The 22,768-nt window shown below is 31.2% G+C and overlaps 2 protein-coding genes across 6 annotated transcripts; both read left to right on the top strand.

The window, feature by feature from the left end:
* The first annotated feature begins 1,829 nt into the window (after positions 1-1,829).
* LOC113873443 (calcium-dependent protein kinase 20-like) lies at positions 1,830-6,808 on the top strand. 2 transcript variants are annotated; one of them, XM_027511563.1, is made up of 8 exons: positions 1,830-1,982; positions 2,016-2,745; positions 4,341-4,484; positions 4,597-4,749; positions 5,119-5,234; positions 5,642-5,809; positions 6,333-6,557; positions 6,671-6,808. In XM_027511563.1, exons 1-8 carry the CDS (start codon positions 1,872-1,874, stop codon positions 6,749-6,751), a joined length of 1,728 nt encoding a protein of 575 aa, XP_027367364.1. In that variant the 5' UTR covers positions 1,830-1,871; the 3' UTR covers positions 6,752-6,808. The 2 variants fall into 2 exon arrangements, with proteins under 2 accessions (XP_027367364.1, XP_027367363.1); XM_027511562.1 differs by having other exon boundaries at positions 1,830-2,745.
* Positions 6,809-16,142: 9,334 nt separating this feature from the next.
* Positions 16,143-20,865, top strand: LOC113873444 (APO protein 3, mitochondrial-like). Of its 4 annotated transcripts, XM_027511565.1 has the most exons (6): positions 16,153-16,322; positions 16,699-17,102; positions 17,853-18,283; positions 18,380-19,010; positions 19,212-19,366; positions 20,352-20,863. In XM_027511565.1, exons 2-4 carry the CDS (start codon positions 16,726-16,728, stop codon positions 18,787-18,789), a joined length of 1,218 nt encoding a protein of 405 aa, XP_027367366.1. In that variant the 5' UTR covers positions 16,153-16,322; positions 16,699-16,725; the 3' UTR covers positions 18,790-19,010; positions 19,212-19,366; positions 20,352-20,863. The 4 variants fall into 4 exon arrangements, with proteins under 4 accessions (XP_027367365.1, XP_027367366.1, XP_027367367.1 ...); XM_027511564.1 differs by having other exon boundaries at positions 16,143-16,322; positions 18,380-19,366; positions 20,352-20,865; XM_027511566.1 differs by lacking the exon at positions 19,212-19,366 and having other exon boundaries at positions 16,185-16,322; positions 20,352-20,864.
* The last annotated feature ends 1,903 nt before the right edge of the window (positions 20,866-22,768 follow it).

The raw sequence follows: 22,768 nt of genomic DNA, 5'->3' as shown, positions 1-22,768 counted from the left end.
ATAGACTACTCATTAGGACTTATTATATTTTATATTTTGTAAATGATATAGATGAGTTTTAATGTATTTTGATGTCATATTTTACAAATGTCAAACTTTTGTAAATTTATTAGAACAATGTGTATTAATATTATTTCAATGTTTCCTTTTAAATTTGTTTAATTACTATTACTTTGTCATTTAAGTTTTTATAAGTTTAAGTAAAGTAAATGAAATGTTTTATATTTCTACACGTTGTACTCAGTTTGCAAATAAATTTAATTAAATTTTTTCTTCTTAATTCTGAAATTATTTTTTTATTATATTAAACAAAATAAGGATGTTACAATTAGCATACTACTTAATTAATTCACTCTTATCATATTAGTTTCACCTTATTATTTGAAAATAAAAAAAGGTGATTAATTACCAATCACATTAAAATAATATAATTTGTATATGCAGTAACCTTTCTCCTATTCTAAGAGAGTGACAATGTGCAATATTAAAAAAATAAAAGGAGAATCTAAAGCAAGGAGGAGAATAAAGAGAAAAAGAAAATCATTCCACTCTCAAAGTTGAATAGAACAAGGATTCATCTTCTTCTATTATCTTCTCTTCTCCTACTATTTATTTACAATTTTCTTAATCATTAATGTTTCCTTCTTTGTCTAAAATTTTACCACATCTAGTTAAGTTTATGGATTCAAAAATATTTTTTAATTTATCATAAAGTATTACAACAATGTGATAAAATTAGATTCCAAAACAATTATAGAAGAGGTATTACTTAATTTTATTTACTAATTATAATAAATACATCGTGTATTTCGTAACTAGAGGCCTAGGTAGGAAGTGACTAATTAAGGGACGCAATGGTCATTCCCCAAAATTTTAATTTGTTTAATATTGCTATTAAATAAATTTTTGACACTCACAAAAAAATTATTCTTAAAATGGTTTCTTTCTTTTTTCACTTTCTTTGTAATTAAATTATTCAAAATAATAAAATAAACTAGAGTTATTAATAAAATAAATTTAAAGTGATAAATACTGTGTTAATAAATATTACAATTTTTCTATTGAAATTATAAAAAAAATTACACAACAAAATGGATGATGTTTCTTTTACCAATTATATAATTATTTATATTAAAAATGAAATTGCTAAAAATTATCATGAATATGATCAGTAATAATTTTTATTCTATCAAACAACGATAAGTACAATTTAAAAAAAATAAAATAAAATATCGATTTTGTCATATGCAAGATACCATTAGCTACGAATATATTGAAATGCTTTCATAATCTAGTTTTATTTAACAACAACAACAACGTCTCTTGTTTATTCCTAAACCGGTCTTTAGTTTTTCTATAATGACATTATTCAATTTGCATATATTTTTCTCAACTTCGATTATTATAACTAAGAAGCTTAATTATTTACCCGAAGCAAAAAATGCATATTTGCTTGTTTATTATTATTGCATGCGTGCATGCGATCTGGTTTTTCTCTTGACGTACGCAACAAGCTTCATGAGCTGGACACCATGGCCATATCATGTTGATTTGAATTCTCCATTTTCTGAATTCTGAATCACAATCTCACACCGTTTCGCAACCGAGTCACGACTCAGTTCTCCAACATCAATTTCTCCAATTCAAATTATCTCACCCAATTCCACAATATTCAATTAACCTCTTTTTCCTTTTCCTTCTCTTCTCCAATTCGGAATCCACAATCTGAAAATTCGAGGATCGTTTTCCGTTTGAGATCTTAGCGATTGAATCGAAGTAATTAACGTTTCTTTCGGCTCTCGAAATTTCAGCGTCAATGGAGCCGCGGAGGGGGTGGAAGCGAGCGCGTTGGTGAAGGATTTTCGACGTCGATGGGCAACAACTGCGTGGGACCAAACATCGGTGGAAATGGCTTTCTCCAATCCGTCACGGCGGCGGTGTGGAAAACGCGCCCGCCGGAGCCCAGGCTTCCACCGCCAAACGCCGATAACAAAACCGCATCTCCGGCGCCGGAGAATGGCAAAGGTTCAGATGCACGCGCCGATCCTTCCTTGGCGGTTCAGAACACCCCGCCCGAACAGGTTAAAATAACAACCACGGAAACTAAACCGGTTCAGGCGGAGAAACCGGCTAAGCCAGTGGCTAATGACCAGGAACCGACACCTGGCAGTGGTGATGCAGGGAAAGCTAAGAAACCCACTCATGTGAAAAGAGTTTCAAGCATGGGACTTCAAGTAGATTCTGTGTTGGGTAGAAAAACAGAGAACATGAAGGAGTTTTATAGCTTAGGGAGGAAGCTAGGGCAAGGGCAATTTGGGACAACGTTTCTTTGTGTGCAGAAAGGGAGTAACAAGGAGTTTGCATGCAAATCCATTGCTAAGAGGAAATTGACAACACAAGAGGATGTTGAGGATATTAGGAGAGAGATTAGGATCATGCATCACATGGCTGGTCACCCGAATGTGATACAAATTGTGGGTGCTTTTGAGGATGCTGTTGCAGTGCATCTTGTTATGGAGTTATGTGCTGGGGGTGAGCTTTTTGATAGGATTATACAAAGGGGTCATTACACTGAGAGAAAAGCTGCTGAACTTGCAAGATTGATAGTTAGTGTTGTTGAGGCTTGCCATTCTTTAGGTGTCATGCATAGGGACTTGAAGCCTGAGAATTTTCTCTTCGTTAATCATGAGGAGGAATCAGCCATTAAGACAATAGATTTTGGACTCTCCGTGTTCTTTAGACCAGGTATATCCTCTTTTATTTTGTGTTAAAAATCATAATTTGAAGCATGTTTGAGTAAATAGCTTAATAAAATATATACTTTTTGATAAGAGTTTATTACATATGAAGAAACTTACATAAATAAGATAAAAGAAAGGGTATAAGTAGGTCACAAGCTACTTTTCTATGTTCAAATAAGCTTTGTGGAATTTCTTAAAAATTCCCACTTAATGGTTTGATTATGATAAGTGCTGGGAGAGACATTATGCTTATGATCTAGGAAAGTTATAATTTCACACACCATTTATGGGTGGAGGGGTGAAAGAGATAGAAAGAAAAGAAAAAAAGAGGACAGAGAAAATAAGAGATGGGATCTATGATGTAATTGAAGAGAAAGAGAGAGATAGATAGAAATAAAAGGAGGATGGAGAATGGATGTAAAAATGGATCAAAGAGTTGTATGATCTATTTGTTGTTTAACTGTGTGCTTCTATCCTACCCACATAATTGCAATTGCAAAAATAATAAAACAAATGGCATTGATCTAAGTTACATTGCTAGTTTTACAAATGAGAAAATTTGTTGCAGTCACATATACTTTCATTCTTTATTTTCTATTTACTTTGATGATCTATTGCTCTTGACTTCTATCCACGGCTGAAGTTGAAAATTGGATTATTTTCTGTTTACATAGTTAATTGCTAATTTATATTTATTTGAAATTATTAATATGTTTTGTCTCGGCGCCTTTGTATCACAACTCAAGAGTAAAGACATGACACAGGCAATGTTCCTTGATCATTGGTTCTCATGAGCATTTTTCGCTTGATGTTTTAACATTTGTCAAATCAAGCAAGAATTTTAATGTTTCAACTTCCACAATTTTCCACCGGATCTCAATCCAATAATTTGTCTATAGACATGATTTATAAGAAACATTGTAGCATTGTATAATTCATATAGTTGACTCCATCTAGGGGGAAAAGGCTTGGTTATTGTTGTATCCCAATTCAATATAACTTAGCTACTTTTACTATTACTTTTCTTTCCAATATTAATATTTTGAATGAAGTAGTTCTTCATGAGAGTTGCTTCTTAGTTGATGAGTACATTTTAGCTGGCTAATTTCAGGTCATTAATTTTCTTTTCTTCCATTAAATTGCCTAGAAGGAAAAGCCAATTTCAAATTTTGTTTAGATGTGGTAGGATGACTACTCCACAGATGCATAGATATGCATTTTATCACCTCAACAGGTTGTTTACTTGGAAGTTAAAGAATCATACAAGTGAGCAGCAACAAAAAGGAATTATACTTGTAAAAGAAGAATATATATTATAATAACTGTGGAAGTGGAACAATGCTTTTGTTTTAGAATTCTACAGTGGTGAAAGAAAGTGGATGATTGGTTAACCGTATTAGCTAAATATTGAATATGCATGAAAGTGTTTAGTAGGGGTTGCAGGCTGAGTACATCTTGTTACCCAATATCAAAGTTATGTTCTCTTGACTTACTAGGGTTCTTCCATTTTGTTTAACTGTGTTCAACACTTTTTCTTTTCCTATTTTTTTAGGATTTAGATTGTTCAATTTCAGACTGATAAAATACTCATTACTGCAGGTGAAACATTTACTGATGTGGTTGGGAGCCCATATTATGTGGCTCCTGAAGTTTTACGGAAGCAATATGGACCAGAATGTGATGTTTGGAGTGCTGGGGTGATCATTTATATTTTACTTAGTGGAGTTCCCCCATTTTGGGATGGTGAGAATGCTGTGCCACTTGATTTTGTAATTTCAACTCCTTTGCAATATTAGTCGTGTTTGTGTTGTGCAATGTACTCATAATTGTTTGACGTGTTTGGTGACCGGATCAGAGACGGAACAGGGAATATTTGAGCAAGTTTTGAAAGGAGAACTTGACTTTGTTTCTGAACCTTGGCCTAGCATATCTGAAGGTGCAAAGGATCTTGTTCGAAGAATGCTTGTAAGGGACCCTAAGAAGCGATTGACAGCACATGAAGTTCTTTGTGAGTATGCATGTTTGATGGATGCTTCATGGTTTGATCTGAAATGCACAACCTGTGTTGTTGAATTAAACAATTTTGAATTAAATTACACACAATAAAATAATAGAATTATTAGAACAAAAATTAGGAATTGAGACAAGAATAAAAATAATAAAAACAAACATAAAATAGAGACGGTGAATGGCGCTGTAAAGATAAACATCATGATCTATTAATTCATCTTTGTTATTTTACTTAATTGACTACGTAATCATGATACTTATCTGATTATTTTTAATATTAATTATAACTTACTTCCTTTTTCAAAATTGAATTAGTCTTCATTTTTTTAATATACAACTACATTAAGCTAAGCTCAATGATGTTCAGGCCACCCATGGGTTCAGGTTGGCGGTGTTGCTCCTGACAAACCACTTGATTCTGCTGTCCTGTCTCGTTTGAAGCAATTCTCTGCAATGAATAAGCTCAAAAAAATAGCCATTCGAGTGAGTGTTTGCCAGTTATTTGATATTACAACTATATTTCGTGTAACAGTTTTAGTGTCTTACACTTGCAGTTGACAACCTTTTATATAATCTTTATGTTCTGATACGGTTCCCTCCTTTAGTCTCTGAAATTAGTTTTCTTGGAGCACATATTACACAATTACAGGTTTACAGGTTCACATTTTATTGCTAAAATATAATTTTCCTTATATGGTTGACCAGATTATAATGTCTAAAAATTGAGAAAACTTGATTTAATTGATTGAAGCTTAGTCCTTTGAAGAATAAAAAAGAAATGATGCTGCTATTGTTGATTATGTTGAAAAGTTCGCCAATGGGAGACAATTGTTCTATTCAAGAAAATTTGTATTATGCGGTATATGACTTGCTGTATCATCCCTTGGCAGGTAATTGCTGAAAGTTTGTCTGAGGAGGAAATTGCAGGACTGAAAGAAATGTTCAGAATGATAGACACAGATAATAGTGGACATATTACTCTTGAGGAACTGAAAAATGGTTTGGAAAGAGTTGGTTCTGTTCTTAAGGATTCTGAAATTGATTGGTTAATGCAAGCAGTAAGTGTTTGCTTACTATTTAAATTGGCAATTCTATGTAAGCATGCTTCTTGTACAAAAGAATTTGTGATTGATTATGGTTTGATTCATTTGAATATAATTTGAAAGACATTGGTAGATATTAGTATTTATAAGAAACCGTTTATACGTCAAAATGAATGACTGGATGTAACCCATTTTAGAAAAACAAGAGAAATCCTAGAAACACTCTTTTTAATACTCTCTTCAACACATTTCATGTGATTGGTCTATTTTTCAAAAAATCAAAGCACTTGCCTGATAAATTGGTCGCATTTTAAAAGTTTTTTTGACTTTTTAAAAAATTGATCAATCACAAAAAGTGTGTTGAAGAATGTATTCAAAAGAGTGAATTGCTAGCATTATTCAAACAACAATACCCTAAACCAGAACTGGGCTTGAAGACTTGAACTATTTATGCACTATTCTGTTCCACCAAATGATTGATTTTATTCTGTTTTTCATCTGATCAATTATTTTGCTTTTATTATTGTTTATAATTCAGGCAGACGTTGATAACAGTGGTACCATAGACTATGGTGAATTTATAGCAGCTATGATCCATCTAAACAAGGTCCAGAAGGAGGATCATCTATATGCAGCATTCTCCTACTTTGACAAAGATGGGAGTGGATACATTACACGGGATGAGCTCCAACAAGCCTGTGAACAGTTTGGCCTAAAAGATAATCAACTAGATGACATAATAAGTGATATTGATAAAGATAATGTAATATACTGCATTCTAGTTGTTTACTTTGTTTCCTTTCACATCCCCTAACAAATATGGACAACACATATTTTAGTTTTCTTTATTTGACTTGTGTTTTGCACTATTTTTAGGATGGGCGCATTGATTACAGTGAGTTTGCTGCGATGATGCAAGACACTGGTTTTGGCAAAAAGGGGCTTTCAATAGCATGAGTTGAATTATGGATGTCTTCAAGCATTAATGAATTCTTGATTTACCCAAATGAGGACTGGATAGATAGTCTTTCAGCTAGCATCTTCTCTTCCAGTGCCGGATTATGTAAGTACATGCACTTAGAAATTGTCTGAGCTTTAGGGAGAAGAAGCTTGAATGGCTTGCTAATTATAGTGTTTTTGTATTTACAAATCATTCTTTTGTTGAATATATAACCTAGTGCAATAGATCACAGTTTTTTCCAATGAAACCCTTTCTTTTGGGGGTAAATGGATGGTCGAACAATCTCAGCATGTGATCTAATGGTGTTAAGGAGTCTTGGTTCGCCCTCTACATCAAATTCAGGACAAATTTCCAAAAGCAACGTTGAAGGACATGCATTTATGCGATATGAATGCTCGCAGCTGTGCAAGTCTTGTGTCTTTAGTGCCTTGCCATGCCATGCCATGTGTCAGTTAGTCTCAAACCATGTCGAATATCATGTTGTATCAATTCATGTACCTTGTTCACACTCATGTACTATAAACTATAAAGTCAAGTTATCTGTACCTGGTGGTTAACGATGTTTCCGTTTCAGTGTATACAAACGATCAGTAATTTTCTTTTGTAACTTTCTATTTTTTGCTAATGACACGATCAATGAGTTTGATGAGATGCAATATCTTTTAACCTCAAAATTTGCTGTACCTACCTTCATTTTGTTCCACTTGGTTTAGCTAATAACTTTCTCAACTCATCAAGAAGCACGATCATCTAAATTACTAGAGTTGGCTGAAGCAGACTTTGTTGGAGGATCAAAGAAAAGGACAAAAAAAAAAAGTTGAATTCTTGGATGCTTTTGCGTTAGGATGGATATTGGTAGCCGATAGGAATGAGAAAAAAAAAATCAGTTATGCAAGTTTAATCTATAATTAATGTTAAATTGATTTTAAAAAATTAGATTAATATTGAACTAGTTTTTTATTAATTATATTTATATAACCAGTTTAGTATTTTAAATTTAGATTTTTTTTTCATCTAAATTTATATTATGTGTGAAAATACTATGTTATGTTTTGACTGGTTAAACCTTTGCGATATATTAATTCATAATTATATTTTACAAATAATTTTTTTATTAATTTTATTTTTTATAATCAATATTAAATATTTAAAATAATATTTTAAAAATCTAATTATTATATAAAAAATATAAAAATACAACAAATGTTTTAAAATTAATTACTATTATTATTTTATATTTAATTTTTTAAAATATTATAACAATATTTTTATTATTATTTAATTTTTTTTTAAGTTTTAATTTAAAATTTCATTATGAACTCTATTTGTTAAAAATAAGTCAAAGATAATAATAAATATTTTATAAAAGCTTCTACAAAATATAATATAATTAATAAATATTATTAAAACATTTTTAAAATACACTAATTTAATGCAATGATACAGTACAACAAATTAATTTTACTTTAAAAATTAAATATCTCTTACCATTGCTGAGAGTATAGAAAATCTAAGAATTTTGTTTCTATCGTACAAGTATTTAAAATTTATCATTCACATCTAAATACTCTTTAGTTAAGTACTTGTCCAACTCATTTTTGTTATCATGCAAAACAAAAAAAATCAGATAAAAGAAGAGTAAACTCAAAACTAAAAATTAGAAAGATCAACAAAAATAATCTAAAAATAAAATCTTAAAAGAGTAGTATAACTTACCCGTTGTTTGACTTACCAATACAAATCACTAGGTTTCCCAATAGAAAATTGACAAAACTCTCAATGAAGAGGTCAATGAAAGAGCAACCAAACAATGAAGATATGTTTAGAATTTTCTATATATCGAAAAATTCAATAACAAAGAATGGTGTTGAGATCAACAAATGAGAAAAGAAAAAAAAGATGGGTATGGATAAAAAGAGATTGAGAAAAAATAAAATAAAAAATAGAGAAAAAGATTAAGATAGCTGAGAGAGAAGTGGAGAGGGCTAAGAAGGAATGCGATCGCTTGGTAAGATGGTGGGTGTAGTAGAATGAGTGAAAGAAGGATTAGGAAGGGAGACATGTTGATAGAGAGGACCAGAGGGAAGTCGTGACACTTCACACAAAGCCACAAATAATATAAAAAATGTGAGATTAGAGTACACTTTGATGTTAAATTATTTTATTTTAATTGGTTAGGTTCAAGTCATATTGGTTTTTATTGTTTACACCTGAACCTAACCACCTAAATCCAAATAAACTTATTAACTTTTATTAAAAACAAAAAAAAAACCAGAGCCATTTCTAACCTACCCAATTTATCTAATGAAGCTCAAAGTCCACTAGTTGTTGTTGGGTCTAGCTTTTTAGCCTAGTCCTACCTTTTAGAGTACACTTTGATGATTTCTAACTCTATTCTTTACAATTCAAAGTCTTTAATGAGAGATAGTACTTTTATACCTTTGATTCAATCATCTCCTTCATATTTAAATTTGAGATAATTCCATATGACTTTGACTAATTTTAGAGACATGATTCGAGTGAATACTATTGATGAAACTGTTGCAAAAAGGCATGCCTTTACCTTAAGATTTTATGTCCTTGTGATTCTTAATTTAAATCAGTGTTGGATTGCTGGGTAGTGCAGAAACTTTATAGTTTTCTTCAATTGCTTCCCATAGATCTGAAGCTTCTACATAAGCTTTCATTTGTATTGCTCAAACTTGATAACTTTTATCATTGAAGATTAGCAATGCTATTGCTGAGAAACTTTAATCTCCTTCCATATTGACATTATGGTGTTGAAGTGTGGTGTTTTGTAGCACTCACCGCACTTGAAAACATGCTATTTTTTTCAATTTTGAGATTTCTTGCCCACAAAAAAGCCACAACCCCTTCACCTTAAGTGGTGGTTCTACTCCAATCCTAAGCATCTTTTCAAATGTATACTTGCAGGCCAAATCCATTAGCTAAAGAAATTACCAAAGATTATATCTCTCAGGATCATACATGTCCCACGGTAGTCATAATAACACCACCTTTGATTATAAACTGTTTGAAGTTGGTTTTAGTATTTAAATAAAGTCTTTTCCAATTATCTAGTATCATCATACTTAGAGGGAGAAGATTAAGGGGATTTTTGGGTTTGGCTTTGTGTGCCTCTTTGTGAGAAAAATTAATGTCTAACAAGTATAAAAGTAAGAAATTAATGTGACATTTTTAATATTTCAAAGACTAAAATACACAACACTAACTATGTTAAGGACAAAAACTGAGAGTTTAGTCCATTTATTTTATTATCCTTACATATATTAAATATAAAATGAAATAAGAATTTATCATTCTTTTATCATATTCTATTTTTATTCATCTATCTATCATATATTTTTTATATTAAGGTTAACTAATTTTGAACTTTCAAAAATATCATTTGTTTCTTAAGAATTTTTTTTCTCTTTCTATTAGTCTACCTTAAAAAAACAAAAAATATACCTCAAATGCAAGAACGTGAAAAGAAAAATCACCTTATTTATTTATCTATTACACAAGCTTACAAAAATTACTTATTAATTAAGATAGACATGACATAAACTACTAATAATAATAATTAATTTTTAAATTTATAAAATATTACATGTGATAAAAAAATTATATATAATATTTTTAATTAAAATTTAAAGATTTAATGTAATTTTATCCATTGATATTATTAACAATTAAGATTTATTGATATAAGGTGTCAAATTTATATATTTATATTATTTAATAACTTATTATAAAATGTAATATTAATTAAATAAAATGTAATATTATTTTATATTATTTTTATAGTTATATATATTAAATTTTATATATTTAAATTTTTTGTAAGTACGTTATTTAAATTTTAATATTTATTTATTTTATTTTTAAACTAATTATTGAATTAATTAAACTTATAATTATTTAAAAAGTTATTAGATAATGTACATTAAATATATAGCATCAATAAATCATAATTTTATTATTAAACGTAAAAATTTTAGTCAAAATATATTATATCTAACTTTTCATCATTATTAGTATTGTGCAAATTATAAATATCCATTAAATATTGTTAAAATTTAATAAGAACTAACGTAAAAATTGAGTTAAGACAATTTTTTATGAAATTAATTTTTTATTAAAATAAATAAATGATTCATATACAAATTATCATCATCATATTATTAAATTAATTATTATAATTTATTAAATAAAATATACATTTGCATTAACATGAACATAAATATTAAATTTTAATAATTTTATATTAAAATTATTTAATATATTATATAATATCCATTTTGTTAATTATTTTCAGTTAACCAGATAAATGGTAAATTTAGTGTCTTGTCTTGTTCAGTTCATTGACGCGTGCGGTGCAGTTTTCGAAACATTGTAAGATATAGCTTGGGTCTTCAAACGAAAAACTAAAGCTCTATGGCATCGTCTTCTTCCACCGTTTAGTTAGGGTTCGTTCGCGAAATCGAAGCTCCTTGAATTGATTGATAGCAGATTTGGGGTATGGCAAAAGCAAGGGACAGAACTGAAGATTTCAAAGATGCCGTGTGCCATAGTGCTCGCTCTTTGGGCTACGACGAGGTTTCACATGGATTGAAATATTAGTTAAAATAATTTAATTTGACCCCGAGTTATTTAGCCCATAATATATATGAGGCCATGGTAGGGTTACTCATGGATTGGCACTGACCCAGAAAATACTCCCAAATTTTGTTCAGCCAACCTTAATCCCAATTCTTTATAACATTCTCAATTATTTACGAAATTACACTTTCTTTGCCTCTATACTTTCCTTCTTCTCTCGTTGGAATTGGCTTTGAATTCGATTGTTGTTCCACATTCATATTTGCTACACCTTTCGCTCTTAATCCCTCCACCTTTAATCTTCTTCCTCCTCGTCAACCACCCAGGTTTCAATTTCTTTCTTTACTTTTTTGTTTACTTAAACATTTTTTTGTTCAAAGCGTGTTCTTATCCTGAAGAATATTAAAGTTCTCTTCTTTATGACATTAACAAATAGCAATGCATGAAAAGAAAAGGTGGGAGTTTTAAGTTTTGCACAAAATTAAGGAAAGGTAAAAAAATATCTCAGACTGTTAGTAATGTTTTAGCACCGGAGCTATTTTAATCTTTGTAATTATTTGTGAAAATATGAAATGGAAATAAAAAAATAATATTTTCTCAAACTAAACCATGTATTGTCCTTAACCAAATGTGTTGTTGATTTGGGGAGTGATTATTATCACTCTTAAGTGTCTATAGCCACTCTTATTTAAATATTTTTTAAGATAAAATACACGTTATTAATATAGTATTGTGATTTGTTTGTTTGTTCCTCAATAGTGGTAGATCTCTGACCTTACGATCTTTATTGAGAATGTTACTTTGTTAGTTGAAAAATATTTTAGAAAAGAGTTATATTTTTACTCTCACTCTTTGCTCAAAAGAGTAGCGGTACATGATACAATTGTGCGTTTTATGTCTTTTTGAATGCTATTAATGAGAAAGTTAGCATGGTATTAATTGGATACTCAAATCAGCATAATTTGTTAGCTATTAGCTGAGATTACAAAAATACTACTTTTCTTCAGTGCCGCTGGATTTCTCTGTTTCCACCTAGTGAAGCTCATGGCTTGACATAAACATGCTATTCAACTACATAACTTCCTTACATCAACCTGCGCTGTGCATAATTGGTTATGATCTTCTATACTAATATGTTTCGATCTTTTGCTTTTTGGTTGACACCAAATGATTGTTTAAATTTTTGTTGGATTCCTCTATTTTCCTCCCATCCATGCTTTTGTGGTTTTGGCAATCAAGAAATATTTACTGCAAACATGACTTATTAGTCCAAAGCTTCTTGAAATTACTGTGATGTGATGTTTTTTATTATAAGAGTTGGTTTTTATTTGAGTAACTACTTTATGTACTCATCCCACTTTGTTATCATCTTTTCTCTATTATGGTTTACAAAATTTGGATTGAATTATTCGGTATCTACATAGTATACATGTTTATTGGTATGAATTTTGAAAAGTTTGTTAACATGTTAGGAGACATGATGGCTCTAATTCACCAGCTCCTCACTCAATTCTTTGCAATTCAAAGTCTTTAATGAGATATAGTACTTTTATACCTTTGATTCAATCATCTCCTTTATAGTTAGATTTGAGATAATTTCATATGACTTTGACTAATTTTAGAGACATGATTCGAGTGAATACTATTGATGAAACTGTTGCAAAGAGGCATGCCTTTACCTGTCCTTGTGATTCTTGATTTAAACCACTGTTGGATTGTTGGGTAGTGCAGGAACTTCGTAGTTTTCTTCAACTATTTCCCATAGATCCAAAGTGATGTGATCCTTGAAGCTTCCTTCAAGAATGACCAAAGGCAGATCGTCCAAGAGATGTTTCAGCCATGGTTTTGAGCAAATGTATGGAGAGTTTCATGAATCCAGCACCAAATAAGAAGGAAAAAAATAAGTGGAAAGTAAGGAAATGGAATTATAATGCAGCACGCCACTCCAAAAGATTGGAGATAAGCACCAATACACTCACCACATGGAAGAATCCATGATATGAGTATGGTTCTGAATTTTTCAATGAGAAAATTCAGAGAAAACTCACTCACTCAAGAGGAGACTATGCTAAAAAATGCATCAAATGAATCAAAATCTGAAAATTACAAAGGAGCTTAGCCTATATATAGACAAGCTAACTCAAGGCCCAAAATAGTTTCTAATGGGCCTTAAAATAAGGAAAAGAAAGGGGATGGGGATTTGGGCTGAATACATGCCCTAAAACATGGCCTAATACAAGTCCAAAGAAAAATACAAAAGACTCCACTCCAAAGCCCAATGGGCTTCCTAGGACCATGGCCAAAATACAAGACCCAAAACAAACTATTCTACGGATGAACAATGCAAAAAAGAGAAAATACATGTGATCCCAAGCCTTATGCACTTTGGGCCTCAAGATAAGAGAGGTTAAGGCCAATTGGGCCTTCTTGGCCCTTGCCCTAGTCATGGGACCATGGAAGAGCTCTAAGCTCTGTGTCTCTGTGGGATTCTCTGGCTGGATCACATCACAAAGCTTCTACATAAGCTTTCATTCGTTTGCCCAAACTTGATAACTTTTATCATTGAAGATTAGCAATGCTATTGCTGAAAAACTTTAATCTCCTTTCATGTTGACATTATGGTGTTGAAGTGTGGTGTTTTGTAGCACTCACCTCACTTGAAAACATGCTATTTTTTTCTCTCTCAAGATTCCTCAAGAATAAAGCTTTTGATACTATTTTTAGCTTAGCCCCACCTTTTAAAGTACACTTTGATGATATTTAACTCCATTCTTTGCAATTCAAAGTCTTTAATGAGATATAGTACTTTTTTACCTTTGATTCAATCATCTCCTTCATATTTAAATTTGAGATAATTCCATATGACTTTGACTAATTTTAGAGACATGATTTGAGTGAATACCATTGATGAAACTATTGCAAAAAGGCATGCCTTTACCTTAAGATTTTTTTGTCCTTATGATTCTTGTTTTAAACCACTGTTGGATTGTTGGCTAGTGCAAGAACTTCGTAGTTTTCTTCAACTGCTTCCCATAGATCCAAAGCTTCTACATAAGCTTTCATTCGTATTGCCTAAACTTGATAACTTTTATCGTTGAAGATTAGCAATGCTATTGCTGAGAAACTTTAATCTCCTTCAATGTTGACATTATGGTGTTGAAGTGTGGTATTTCGTAGCACTTACCTCACTTGAAAACATGCTATTTCTTTTTTCTCTCAAGATTCCTCAAGAATAAAGCTTTTGATACTAATTTATTAATTTTAAGGCAGAAAATAAAAGTAGACAAGTACGTTAGCATATTAAAGAGTAAGAAATATAATTCTATTAATTGGCAACAATACAATAGATAATTCAAAAATAGAGAAAAATTACATAACTTTTATGACAAATATGGATAACGAAAAAGTATAAGAATCACTAATTAACTGAAATGTTTATCTAATAAATAAAAACAGTAAAATAAATTAACGTACAGTTATAAACAAACATTGTTTAATATTATTCAATGATATATTTTTTAATTTTTTTCTTAGTACTTTGCACTATCTAAATTTGATTGTGTTTTTAATTTATATATTTGTCTATACATTTAAGGAAAATGAGTCTTTTATACTTTTTTAAATTATGGTCAACTTTATTCAAATAAGTATATTTTGGCAACCTTTCACAGAGAAGTTAGGGATCTTCATATATATGGAAGGAGACTTGTTTATCTAAATTGAAAAGCCATTGTAATGATGCCACGACGTTAACCGGGTATATACATATTAGCAACATATTGGGAGTTCAGATTGTCTAGTATTACTAATTAATTCTATACTACCCATCCCATTCTCATTTATTGTTATTTCAGATGCAGAAGAAATTGACATATGTATTTACATAGTTTTAAGGCCACTATTCTTGTCAAAGAAAGATGAATAAAATGTTGTTGCCTTTTCATATTGGGTAGGATAAACAAGGATGGTCAACAACAAGCTGCTGATAATGCACTTTGCAGCTTAGCAAGTAAACACTTTGTTTGAGCCAAGTACAAAAATGTTGGAGACTTGGAGTTGGCTTTCTCTTCTCCATTCAATCATTTTCATATGATTCACTTAGAATTTCACATGTTAATAATCATGCTCCTTAGCAGCAATATTGGATAATTGATGTCATGCTAGAAAATGGATACAAATCAATTCTAAAATTGAAAACTAAGCCTACAATATCTATCAAGCAACAGTGGTGTGTAGTCATATAATCATAATTTGCTTCATGATAAAATGGAGCATAAACAGAACATTTATTCATATAATTTGCATTATCATACATAGTAACAGATTTCTAATTCTTATATACAGAAGGAAAGCTTAACCTTTTTTATCCTGCATAAGTTGACATAAAAAAGTTTAGTTAGATTCGAGATTTTTACTATCCAGGTGCAATTAGTCATAAAACTATGTATGTAAAGTACCAGTTACAGGCATGTGAAGGGTTTATATAACAGGAACAAGGATTTGCATTGTGTCCTTAACAAATTATTTGAAACTACTAAACACCTTATAAATAAATTATTTTTTATTTTTTTTTATAAAGCTTATGAGGAAGTGTTTAATCACTTTCTTAGTTTATATAAATATTTTAACAGCCAAGATTGATAGTTGTAATTTTTTTTAATATTTTAAAGATTAAAAAGTATTTATATTTTTTAAATAAATAACTAATTTTATTATTTATTCATATAAAATTAATGATAATAATTATAAAATATCTTCTTATAAATCAAGGCACAGTTTTCACCCAAGTTTTACTCTTCAACACTAAGGGCATAAGCGTGCCCTAGAATTCATTCGCAAACACTTCGAGGGTAACACGTCGTAAGAATTCATTCATATGGTTCGATCTGAATGTTAAGGCGGTAAAGTCAAGTTTTCTCTTTCCAGAGATGTGTGTGGCTTGGGATTTTGGTTAGTCCATTGGTTAGTGCAGATCCATTGTTGTTTCGACTTTGTTCTATTCAATTTGCTAGTTTCTGAGTGTTATAGGAATTGTGCACAACTAGTTTACATTTTTTTTTTCTCTCTGTGAATATCTTTGTATAATGTTTGTTTCCTGGCTAAAGTCATGTCTCTGTTCTGTTCATAACTTCAGATTTTATAATTTTTTGTTTGTTAGAAAGCCAACACATAAAACTTTTAAGTCATAAATTTTCTATGTGATTTTCTTTTCAACATATAGAATAAACTATTACTTATAAGCACAGAAAATTGAAAAAAAGAAAGAAAGAAAATTGGCCATGTCAAAAATTTCAGTTTCTCTATACAATATATAAATTTAACCATAAATATTTTTCAGTGTATTTGCCCCCTCTTCTGATGAGTAATGATGCTGCGAAGACATGTTCAAACTATTGGTAATGTTCTAGAGAGAGTTGTGCAAGTTCATGTTGCGCAGCTCAGAGGTGTAAATACACATGTCCGTGTTTGGTATTCTACTGTGTTCACTTGCAATGAGCTGCCAAGAAAGCTCAACAAGTCTGAGAGAAAACCACCGGTGACAAGTTTTAATGAACTTAAGCGTGAAGCTAGACTGAAGAAAAAGGAGAGACAAAAAGTGCATGAGATTACATTACAACCTCCTGAAAATGGCTTGTTGGTTGAGCAACTAATTCCTATTGCTCATGAAGTTTATGCTGCCAGATGTGAACTATTATCTAGTGTTTCAAGACTTGTCAACTACACTGCTATTTATACATGCAGGTAACACCACAACTTCTGTAATGTTCATTATGGTTGGTTATTATAGCTTCTATTCTAGTATGATATATGAGTTCCAATTGGAAGTCTTTTTTTCCTGTTTTATATCTGGTGATTTTGTAACTGACCTGGGCCTTACAAGGTCTAAGCCTGGACTAGTTTAGGGCTAGTTCCCAAATTATAGGCTTGAGCTTGACTTGTTTACTTGATATGCCTTGTTTTAAGGCTTGACTTATCCTTTTTAAAATTCATTTGGCTCCAGAGCTTTTAGAAGTGTACTTTATGGTAAGATCTATTAGATGAGGTTACAGACACACCTTTGAATAGGCTAGTGAGCCTATACTTTGATGTTGGCCAGTGAGTTTAAGTCTTTAAATAGACTGAAAAATATAGTCTCAAAATATAATAGTAAAATTTAATTCAACAAAAACAACAATATCATTATATTATTTATATTTATTTTTTAACTAAATTGACTTATTTAGCAATAGGCCTAGCTTGGCATAGGGCGAATGTGTCCTAAATTCTAAGCCCTCAACAAGTGACCTAACCTATTTCAATCCCTATATTTTTGTAAATGACTTGTACCTTTAACTTGTCGTCTAAGTGATATAATTAGAATTTTCAATGTATATTGGGTTTAGGGGATTTGTTAATATGAACAGGATGTATTCTAAATGAATGTAAACATGTCTCATCATCTGGGACTTTTTTAATATGCATTTTTTGTTTGAACTGTTGGATGCTTTGCAGCTTATGTGGAGAAGTACATGTTGGTCATCCACCACATAAAATTAGAACATGTAATGTTAGAGGCAGCCCATCTAGCAAAGAACATATTTGGGTCAAAGGTGGTGTTGAACATGTTTTGCCACTTGTAGAGTCATTTCATCTGTATGATAGAATAGGGAGGGCTGTTTCACATACTGAAATGCTTGAAGTGGACCGAATTCCAGCAATTGTTGAATTGTGTGTCCAGGCAGGTTTTGACATGGCTGAGTACCCTACCAGGAGAAGGGCCTTCCCTGTTTACTGTGTGGCTGGTAGAATATTTGATTTTGAGAAAAGATTTCCGAAGGGATTTTCTCTTGGCAAAGATATAGATGCTCATGGGTTTTGGCATAAGAAAAAGAGATTGGATGAAGATACACATTCTATTGTGATGCATTCTGATGATATCCAAGGTTCATGAAGACAAATGCTTTTTTCTTCTCTTTCCCTTTCTCTCAGACACGCAGTCCTTTGTCAACTATGTTTACTATGTGCATGGTTCTTTGTAGGTATTGCAGTTCAAGGCATGACAGCCTGGGAGAAAATGCGCACAGGAGCTTCAAAACTTATGGAGAAGTATGCTGTCCAAACTTGTGGATATTGTCCAGAAGTACAAGTGGGACCTAAAGGTCATAGAGCACGGAACTGTAAAGCTTACAAACACCAGATGAGGGATGGGCAACATGCATGGCAGGAGGCTACAATTAATGATTTGGTACCTCCTGTATATGTCTATCACGTTCGAGAGCAGCAACTTGGGAAGCCTTTGGTAAATGAGTTGAAAAGGTACTATGGTATGCTGCCTGCAGTGGTTGAGCTATTTGCCAAGGCTGGGGCACCAGTTGAGAAGAATTATGAGTGTACGATGAGGGAAGATATTGTAATCCCTGAAATGGATGAGGAAAAGTGGGTTGTATAAAGCAATCAGTTGGCGACTTGTGTGCGTGGAGGAACCATTTAGGCACTGGAAGAGTCTAAATATGAAAAATTAAGGTGTTTCTTTCAAATAATAACTTGTCTTCGCTAGAAAAGATATAGTAAGTGTCCAGTGTGGGTAATTATTGATCTTGTTCTCTGCCAGCAACACAAGGTTGCAGTCTTGATTATATGGAACACAACTGCTTTTGGCACCCTCTGCAGGTAAAGGACTTAGATTTCTTGCTTGGATTCCTTCAAGAACGGTTCTTCATCTCTCTACCATTCTCATTTGTAACTTTATTTAGTTTTTTAGTTCATTATGCTTTATGTGATATAGTGATATTTTGTAGTATAATTTCCTTCTACTAAAACCACAGAAAACCTTAGTCCATAGGATTAATTTAGTATTTTCTGCTATACAAGAGGCATAGATATAGATGATGATGCACTGGCTGAGGAGGAAAAAGATTCTTGCCAAGTATATTACAAGGAGGAAGAAAATAGAAAAAAGGAACCAAAGATTTAATTTAACAATAAATTAGTTCCTCGGTTCCCACTCCATCAGATTTGTAGAACAGGTATATCCTCTAGTTTTTTTAAATATTGTCTTCTTATTTCCTTGAATATGCCTTGGTAACACTGAGTGGATGATTGCTGTACATTTGTTTCTGAACTGCTTTCCCTGAAATTGCTGTCACACTATTGAAATACCACATCCATCGAGAAAGGAACTCAATACTAAAAATGACTCAATCCGTTTAAACAAACAGAACCACCAACCAAACCCAAGGTTATTTGCTTGAGTGGCTTCTTGTTGAAATGAGTCAGTGAATTAATTTCAAGTGTGGTTGGTGGGTGTCCCTAATGTCATAGGAACATATTTGTTGGTAAAAAGTAGTTTTAATTGATTGAAGAGCAATTTATTTGCTTCAATCATTAATCAAAGAATTCTTTTAAATTTTTAATCAAGTACCCTAAATACAAACTATGGATGTGCTATGTTGTTTCAACATTATGATTATGAAGTATCTGGTATTCAGATTGTAATCAGAACAGTCTGCACCACTTGATGCTCTGTTTCAATTTCATATACTAGGCATATACCTCAACAATGAATATATTCTGCTTTATTCATATTATCCTCTTCAACTTTCATAGTCAACTACAATTTTTAATATGGGGCCTTCTGGTTTTAAGGTTCCTATTCTTTTATTCGTTAATATTATGCCTTTTTTTGGGACTTTATATGTTTGCTTAAGATCTGGGGGGCGGATGAGAATCCTCCACAAAATAGCAAGTCTTGGCAATTTATGCTACCAACTTCTGTTTACAATAAAGCGCATTATATCAATCTTGTCTTCAGTTGGAGCATCTTCTGTTAGAAAACATCTTCCTTTTTATGCAACTTTGGCACCCACTGACTTGTGGTGTAGCCAAATGTTTTTCTTTTCTACTATTGAAGTATATGAAATTTAACAAGAAGCCTGAAAATTCTTGATATATGAATCAAGATCATGCGAATTTAGGTTAATTTGATTCTGGATTTATGCTTTTTCTTGCTAGGTTGTGGCTAGGTTCTGCTGTGTTCCACACCCTCCTTTAACCAGTGTATCAGTTTATTCTAGACTTCACAGAGCAGTTGGGTGGCTATAAATGAAGCTATGTTGCTGGTGCTTAATTAAACCACTTGTATCGTCTTCATAGATCTTACAGTTTAGTAATAGAATATATTTTGCAATTAGTCTTGTAAGCACTAATGCATGCTGATGCTGTCTCAAAAAGGAGGAGAAATGTAATATTATCCTGAAGTAAGAAATTCCTTACTCAAAGGAAGAATCTTCACCTTTCATTTTTCTCTTCCATTTTAATTCTTAAGCGAGGGTTATGATGATCCACATGGAAGAAGAAATATCTTCCGACTAAAGTGAAGAGGAAACATCGTCTTTTACTTGATGCTGATCATACTCTTTTTTCTCCTGTTGTGGTCTTTTTTTTTTTTTTTTACTATACCCCAAAGCTTGTAAAAGAAAAATCATTTGGAACACATATTTGTTCAAGGATGATTAGTTATATTTGCAAATTTTATCTAGTTCAATTTATGTTTGTTTGTGACGATAAATAATTAATCTAAACCGAAATTACAACCTGGGCCAATCACAAAGCAGCTGTTTAAAGCCTCAGAACAAAAAACAAACTGCAATAAAAGTCTAAATAAAAGGTAAGACATAATCAAAGTCCTTTGTCATAAGGATGCATAACTTGGAACTTTCACACCTAATAACAGTATCTAACTTTCCACAAAAGTCAATGCACTAGTTCTAGCATGTAACAAAATGACTTTGTTAGTTATCAAGAAGGAATGTCTGTACCCCTCTCACAGCAGAATATTTTAGTTAAGGTTTGAAATTTATTGCTCTTATTTGATAAAATTGTTTTTATTTTGTATTTACATAATAAATATAAATTTTGTGTATTCACATTATTAATTATAAATAGGATGGTCATGTAACAGAAGCATCTAACTTATAAGTATCTTTGCTTAATAATATTCTTTGATTATTTGTTTATTTTGATTTTTCTTTTTCTTATATTTTCTAAACTTGCGAATATTTTCATTAATTTTTATTCCAAAACAATGTTTTCATATAAAAATTCATTTACTTTCATTAATTTTTGTCCGAAAACAATGTTCTCATATTAAATTTCATTACTTTCTCGGTTATAATAACTTTGCAACTCCCTATTTTATTACATTATCAGTTGCTGTATACTAGTAGTCTTGAAGTCTTTATAAAACAAAAGAAAATTAAGTCAAAATTTTATAGATTAGTTACCTGGTTGGCACACATCGTTCTTGTAAATATTTCATTATTAAATACTTTGTATTCAATTTTATCGACCAGTCATATAACATTGTATCTTCAAAATCTCTGAAGTAACCGGGGTGGACTTTTGGTACTCAATCATGTACAACCCAATTAAAACGGGACAAAATATTCAACTTCAACTCATCTAACCTTTTGACCAACTAACCTTGGCGAATGGGCTATATCTGAATAAAAATCTACAAATGTATGAGGAAGACTGTTAATTTATTTTCATTTTTCCTGATGATTAGCATAGATAAAAGATAAATTTTTAAAGCTACGTGCTTGTGTTAATTTTAAAAGTAGTACAAGTAGCTTGTTAATTTATTAACAAGATATGGAAACCTATGCACAGCAAAGTTGTAATTGCATAGGCAAATGAAAATGCTCATTAAGGATGTGTTTAGTAAAATTAACAGATAAACTAGCTAGAAGTTGAAAAATGATAAGCTTTCTGAGTTAATTATTAAACTATCTAACAAATTTAAAAAGACAACATAGAAGAACGTAAGAGAAGAAATTATGATAAGATAGTGAAATAAAAAATAATCTAAACTTATAAGCTTAAATGTTACAAGCTAGAAAAATATACTTCTTCATTAAATAGGTTGAATTTTATCATATATTTTAAATTAATCAAATAAGAAAAGTTGAAAGCTTTTATTTGCACACTCTAAGTTGATCACACTAAACGAACTTAAATCCCAACCTAACAAACAATGGGTACATAACCCTGCCATGGTCACATACATACACAATGCGGTTCTCAACCTATCATTAATTAAGGCATTTGATTTCTTAAGACGAGGGTGCATTTTAAAGTATAAAATGTGGTTATAGTCGTTAACTAAAAATTTAATAGTTAAAATTGTGATAAAAAAAACATATTAATATGTATGATAAATCATGCACTATAATCTTACGTTGATTTAACTTCATGTTATAACTCAAAATCAAAAGACTGGACACTATAAACAAGTATATAAAGTTTAGTTAGATAGTGTCATTTTTCTTGGCTTAATAAATATTTTTGTAATGCAAGGTAGCCTAAATATTCAAATATCCCTTTCGCGATAAAGTCTGAAACCGTCGTTGTCCTCCATACTTCAAGAA

Source organism: Abrus precatorius, unplaced genomic scaffold (genome assembly GCF_003935025.1).
Source record: "Abrus precatorius isolate BTA unplaced genomic scaffold, Abrus_2018 Scaffold7, whole genome shotgun sequence".
NCBI lineage: Eukaryota > Viridiplantae > Streptophyta > Magnoliopsida > Fabales > Fabaceae > Abrus > Abrus precatorius.
This window is presented reverse-complemented; position numbering and strand designations above follow the sequence as displayed.